The sequence below is a fragment of the Oncorhynchus clarkii genome, chromosome 10 (genome assembly GCF_045791955.1).
Source record: "Oncorhynchus clarkii lewisi isolate Uvic-CL-2024 chromosome 10, UVic_Ocla_1.0, whole genome shotgun sequence".
NCBI lineage: Eukaryota > Metazoa > Chordata > Actinopteri > Salmoniformes > Salmonidae > Oncorhynchus > Oncorhynchus clarkii.
In genome coordinates, this window is record NC_092156.1 from 46,738,229 (window position 1) to 46,745,463 (window position 7,235).

General features: G+C 42.2%; 1 protein-coding gene across 1 annotated transcript; it reads right to left on the minus strand.

Annotated features, from left to right (window-relative positions):
• Positions 1–3,454: 3,454 nt before the first annotated feature.
• LOC139419598 (cytochrome c oxidase subunit 8B, mitochondrial-like) lies at positions 3,455–4,707 on the minus strand. The gene is made up of 2 exons (XM_071169574.1): positions 4,483–4,707; positions 3,455–3,808 (listed from the first exon to the last, which is right to left on the minus strand). The coding sequence occupies exons 1-2, from the start codon at positions 4,597–4,599 to the stop codon at positions 3,713–3,715; spliced, it is 213 nt and encodes a 70-aa protein (XP_071025675.1). The 5' UTR covers positions 4,600–4,707; the 3' UTR covers positions 3,455–3,712.
• Between the last annotated feature and the right edge of the window lie 2,528 nt (positions 4,708–7,235).

Sequence of the window (7,235 nt, forward strand, 5' to 3'; positions counted from 1 at the left end):
GATGATTGTGGACTTCAGGAAACAGCAGAGGGAGCACCCCCCATCCACATCGACGGGACAGTAGTGAAGGTAGAAAGTTTTAAGTTCCTCAGCGTACACGTCACGGACAAACTGAAGTGGTCCACCCACACAGACAGTGTGGTGAAGAAGGTGCAACAGAGCCTCTTCAACCTCAGGAGGCTGAAGAAATGTGGCTTGTCACCAAAAACACTCAAACTTTTACAGATGCACAATCGAGAGCATCCTGTCGGAGTGTATCACCGCCTGGTACGGCAACTGCTCCGCCCACAACCGTAAGGCTCTCCAGAGGGTAGTGAGGTCTGCACAACGCATCACCGGGGGCAAACTACCTGCACTCCAGGACACCTACACCACCCGATGTCACAGGAAGGCCAAAAAGATAATGAAGGACAACAACCACCCGAGCCACTGCCTGTTCACTCTGCTATCATCCAGAAGGCGAGGTCAGTACAGGTTCATCAAAGCAGGGACCGAGAGACTGAAAAACAGCTTCTATCTCAGACTGTTAAACAGCCATCACTAACATTGAGTGGCTGCTGCCAACATACAGACTCAATCTCTAGCCACTTTAATAATTGGATGTAATAAATGTATCACTAGCCACATTAAACAATGCCCCACTATATATAATGTTCACACACTACATTACTCATCTCATACAGTGCCTTGCGAAAGTATTCGGCCTCCTTGAACTTTGCGACCTTTTGCCACATTTCAGGCTTCAAACATAAAGATATAAAACTGTATTTTTTTGTGAAGAATCAACAACAAGTGGGACACAATCATGAAGTGGAACGACATTTATTGGATATTTCAAACATTTTTAACAAATCAAAAACTGAAAAATTGGGCGTGCAAAATTATCAAATACAGTTTTATATCTTTATGTTTTGTTTGAAGCCTGAAAGCCTGAAATGTGGCAAAAGGTCTGAAGCCTGAAATGTGGCAAAAGGTCGCAAAGTTCAAGGGGGCCGAATACTTTCGCAAGGCACTGTATGTATATACTGTGCTCTATACCATCTACTGCATCTTGCCTATGCTGTTCAGCCATCGCTATATGTACATATTCTTAGTCATTCCTTTACACTTGTGTGTTTGTATAAGGTAGTTGTGAAATGGTTAGATTACTTGTTAGATATTACTGCACGGTCGGAAACTAGAAGCGCAAGCATTGCTACACTCGTACACTCGTGCTACACACGTGTACGTGACCAATACAATTAGATTTGATTAGCAAAAAAGGGAGTCTGTTGGAAAATGCAAAACACAATGGAAGCCAATACGCTTTAAAGGGCAACACAGAATATCATGACGTCATCCTAGAGGTAATGAATGGCCTTTACAATTATAGCTGCTAATGTGATAAACCAATCCAGGAATAACGGTACACAGTTGTATAACGTTTATTTTTCGAAGAGACTTAAGCATGAGACGTCAGGGGCTTGATAAAGTCATTGTGGCTTGACTAAAGGATCCTGCCCCGTATGTCGATCTTATAGATCTTTTCATCTATATTCTTTATTGAAGAGTTTCTGTTTAGGCAATACAGGGGCTGGCAAAAGTATTCACCCCCAATTTTTACTATTTTGTTGCCTTACAACCCACCCCCCCCTAAAAAAAGTTGAATTCAAGGTTGTATCATTTGATTTACACAACATTACACACTTTGAAGATGCAAAATATGTTTTATTGTGATACAAACAAGAAATAAGACAAAAAAAACAGAAAACTTGAGCATGCATAACTATTCAATCCCCCCCAAAGTCAATACTTTGTAGAGCCACCTTTTGCAGCAATTACAACTGCAAGTATCTTGGGGTATGTCTCTATAACCTTGGCACATCTACCCACCAGGATTCCTGCCCATTCTTCAAGGCAAAACTGCTCCTTCAAGTTGGATGGGTTCTGCTGGTGTACAGCAATCTTTAAGTCATACCACAGATTCTCAATAGGATTGAAGTCTGGGCTTTGACTAGGCCATTCCAAGACATTTAAATGTTTCCCCTTAAACCACTTGTTGCATTAGCAGTATGCTTAGGGTCATTGTCCTGCTGGAAGGTGAACCTCCATCCCAGTCTAAAATCTCTGGAAGACTGAAACAGGTTTCCCTCAAGAATTTCCCTGTATTTAGAGCCATCCATCATTCCTGCTGCCACCACCATGCTTCACTGTGGGGATGGTATTCTCGGGTTGATGGGAGGTTTTGGGTTTGCGCCATACATAGCGTTTTCCTTGATGGCCAAAATGCTCAATTTGTCTTATCTGACCAGAGTACCTTCTTCCATAGGTTTGGGGAGTCTCCCACATGCCTTTTGGCAAACACCAAACATGTTTGCTTATTATTTTCTTTAAGCAATGGCTTTATTTTTTTATTGCATATTACACCTGCTTTATGCTTTACAACTGCAATAACTCATGAGGAAGGCTCATGTTTAATGAGTGTTAAATCAGACAAAACATCCTAAAAGGGAGACTGTGTACCACTTACCTTCGAAGGGTTTGGTGCTACAGGAGCCCTGGCTCAGGGGAAGATCCTTGGGTCAATGTGGTTTGAGAAGGTGAGGAAAAGGGATGTGAGGAATAGAGAGAAATTAATTGCGAAAGAGCCTTTTGTGACCACCTGTCTTTTTGATCCTCAGTATGACTTTTTATGACATGGTGCTCGGACTGGAGGAACCTGACATTTTCAACCCTCCTTTCTGTGACAAAGCAGAGTTGAACAGCGATCACGCACTAAAACGTTTCTTTGATGCCCTCATTTCAGTTCATTGTGATGCATCAGATCATTTTCCACTATGATCATTTAAGTAATTACAATAGATTCATTTAGTTTATGAAGTAAACAAACATCTTGACTACTTTTTATGTTTTAACCAGATGGCATTAGCGTTAAATACGAGACGGGCATATTCAATAAGTACTTTAGGGGTCCATAGGAGCACAACTCTGTAGATATTTTCAAACTTTCAAATGCACAGACTTAGATTTTAAATCCAAATCTACACTAACAAATTAAACTGAGCCAAATAAAAGCAAACTCCTTGTCTCAATAACTGACATAGCACAAAGATGCACAATAAAAACCAATGCACCACCATATTATAGAAATGTCTATAGCAGCGTATTATAATGTAACAGCAGCTACTGACCAACAGATGGTGCTATTGATAGGGGCTGGATTAAATCTTGACCCTTTCAAGAGAATCAGTGCTACAGTACTTAAATCATAACCCAAAAATAACATTGTTGCAGGTATGTGAAATTATTAATATCTTGGTTTATACCCATAGTAAAGCAGAAAGAACCTGATATACTGTTGGTGGCCACTGGTATTAAACATACATTTCTTACATACTATTTCTCTCTATTCTATTTAATGGGTGGTGTTGGCATTAATGAGAATCACTTAACATGCACATTTGATACTAGACCATTTTAAAGTTTAAATCTGTTTATTATCATTATTGTAACATACTCCTTGTTTGAAGAAGCCAATTAAAATGCACAAATCTTGATGTCGTGCAGCCATTCTATTGGCAGACACTCAGACTGGAGTGAAGAGGTAGTTCATGGAGGTTGGGGATTTGTTCCATGTTTTTAAGAGGAGTTTTTTGAAGTGATGGTCCCAGGAGGGTCTTGAGTAAGTAGAGAATGTACGGGACGTCCCAGTTAAGACAGAGTCCATGTTAAGTTATTCTTTCTTCTTGTAGTTCTCAATGTTGGCGAGAACCCAACCGGAAGGTCCCAGGATAGCCACTGCGAACATCCCCAGTCCGATGACGGTCTCCTACAGAAAGGGAGAGAGCGCAAACATGGTTACATTATTCCAGGCAAGGTGCCATGTTGAGAGTGTTGTGTAACGTTACAGAATGATCAAATGTATAGAACAGATTGCCTCAAATTGAGGCTCAATGTCATGTGCTGAATCATCGGTGACTAGCAATGTTACCTAACTTGCTAAAGTAGCTACATAGCTAACACGACCTTGGAGATTAACGCAATAAAGCGTTAGCAAATGATCACAACAGCAATAATAGAATACACTTTTACATTATGAATACCTATAGTTTCCTATCAAAAGGGTATATAGCCACAAAACACAACCGCGATCTGTCAGTGTCAGCCGGCGTTGGCAATGTAGTTGTGCATCCTTGCCTGTCACGAACTGACCTAGCTTGCTAACGTTAACGTGACCTTCTAGTCCAACTAAAATGTCCAATGTTTTTTTTGTTGCAAAAATAAGACATCTATGCAACACTCGTGACTCGTTGCGATGTTACCCCACCAAAGTGGAATTATGACAATAATTAATTGATAAAAATGTAGATTTAATCTAGATTTAGTTAGTTAGCTGGCTAACAGGCCTAACATCATACGGATGTATGCCACAACAGCTACTACGACGAGCTAGCTACTAATGATTTTCTTGTCTGTATGAAAAATACAGGTACAATTACTTACAGCAGGGCCGAGAGGGTCTTTAGCCGGTCTGGTGAAGACACTGGCCCTCTGGGTAATCATAGGTCCGCGCAGAGCTGGAGCAGTGCGGGTTGAAATAGTTCTGATGAGCCCAGACATGCCTGCTGTTTGAGTAGAGGTTCTTGATTGAATACTGGGGAAGTTGGTTACGGAGGAGGGGATCCGCCAGTCGGCAATGTGGGAGTTGTAGTTGTCACACAAAAGGACTAACGCGTGCGCATCGCCATGTCTCTGATAGAAGAATGAGCCAGATATTTCACCGGATGTGTAAACGTGAAGCTTCCGGTTGGCGTTTCCACTCATTACCAAGATATGGTGATGTGAGGAAGCACAGTGCCAATGGCGGGCTGCGGAAGAAGATTGAGCGAGAAGGATTTTGGCAGATTCTGCTAATTTTCTCATCGGACAGGACTGAGTTTGGGGAACCCTGGTCTACTTAGTAGTTACTTGAGACAAACAAAAGGTTACATTTTACGTTTATTCACCACGTGCACATGATACAACAGCTGTAAAACAGTACAGTGACATTCTTACCTTAAAATTTGTAGGGAAGTTGGTCAGGGAGGATGGGAGGCATAATCCGTGACAGTCTAGCAATCCAAAGGTTGCATGTTCAGGTCAAGTTAAGGATAACTGTAGAATTTTAGCTAACCCTTATTCTACATTTAACCCAATTCACCTAACCTGCTACATAATTTCACCTAATCTTTTGTAGTTTTAGTTCACCTAACCTTTGTCGTTAGTTCCCCACGGTTAGCAGTTGATGTTACTCTTCAATAACACGGATCCCAAATCAGGGGGAGGTTACTATACAAGTTTACAAACAATTACAATGGCAAAGTCACAATAATCACAAGAATGGCTTCAGATCAAAGTCTACGTTGAGGCCGTTAAATTAAAGATCCAGGCAGCCTCTCGTTTTAACAATAAATGATCAAGGTCACCCCCTCTCCTAGGGAGGGTGACATGTGGCGGCAGGCCACTCGATTTCGTCTCTGCGTTATATTGGCATCGAACATTATTGTGACTTTGCCATTGTAATTGTTTGTAAACTTGTATAGTCAAATTAATCTATGATCGTATGCTATCCATTTGTTTGTATGCTGTTCTTTGTATGACATTTTAATATTTGATTATTAACCAATGATATTAGGCCACTCCTGGCCATGATTACAGACACCTGTGTCTTTTGACACTATATAAATGAGTCATCCCGCAGTGTTTGTGATTATACCCTGATGAAGACAGCTTGGCTGTAGGAACGTCGGTATTATATTTTTGCATCTGAGCTCCTAGAGTGTGCGGCTCTCTTTTATTTTCAAGTTTCTACTCCGCTAGCCAGCACCTCGTCTTAATAGGTGTGCGTTTCTTTTTCTTCTAGATCAACCCACTGTGTCTGACCATTTCTGCTCTAAACCTTTCTTCAAATTCAACAAACGGTTCTTTCGGTTTTTGAACACATTTGGTTATCTCTCCCCAATTGGTGGTTGCATTGGTCAGACCCTTAAGGAAAACATGTATGGCTCTCCATCCATCGGCCACATCTTGGTCTTCACCACCCACAGCTCTATAAACCTTTTCTTCAAGGTCACCATTTCACGGTTGTTCAAAATATTTATATAGGGGGGTGCCGGTACAGAGTCAATGTGCGGGGGGCACCAGTTAGTTGAGGTACTATGTACATGTAGGTAGAGTTATTAAAGTGACTATGCATAAATGACAACAGGGAGTTGCAGTGGTGTGGAGGGGGGTGGGTGCAAATAGTCTGGGTAGCCATTTGACTAGATGTTCAGGAGTCTTATGGCTTGGGGGTAATAGCTGTTTAGAAGCCACTTGGACCTAGACTTGGCGCTCCGGTACCGCTTGCCGTGCGGAAGCAGAGAGAACAGTCTATGGCTAGGGTGGCTGGAGTCCTTGACAATTTTTTGGCCTTCCTCTGACATCGCCTGGTATAGAGGTTCTGGATGGCAGGAAGCTTGGCCCCAGTGATGTACTGGGCCGGTCGCACTACCGTTTATAGTGCCTTGCGGTCAGAAGATGAGTAGTTGCCATACAAGGCAGTGATGCAAACAGTCAGGATGCTCTCGATGGTGCAGCTGTAAAAACCTTTTGAGGATCTGAGGACCTATGCCAAATCTGTTCCATCTGTCCAGGCTGGAAAGGGCAGTGTGGAGTACAATAGAGACTGCATCATCTATGGATTTGTTGGGGCGTTATGCAAATTGGAGTGGGTCTAGGGTTACTGGGATGATGGTGTTGATGTGAGCCATGACCAGCCTTTCAGATCACTTCATGTCTACAGACGTGAGTGCTACGGGTCGGTAGTCATTTAGGCAGGTTACCTTAGTGTCCTTGGGCACAGGTGTAACAGTACTCTTCTTGCGTTGTGTACAATCAATCATCGACACGAGCTCCAATTTGTAGCACCAGTCATGGAGCTTTATTCTGATAGAAACAGCACAAAATTGCACGTCATGCAATGCACAGCTCACCACCCAGCTCTGCACGTGACGCACGCTGGTTTGGTGCTTGTTCACTGGGCAATGTAGTTAACAAAATAATATAGCAATTACAATATACAATATCATATTTTTAACGATGTACCTGATAGAAACAGCACAAAATTGCACGTCATGCAATGCACAGCTCACCATCCAACTCTGCACGTGACGCAATGTACAAAATATACGAACCCCCCCCACCAGACACAGTAAGTTGCTAGCTAGTATTAGCTG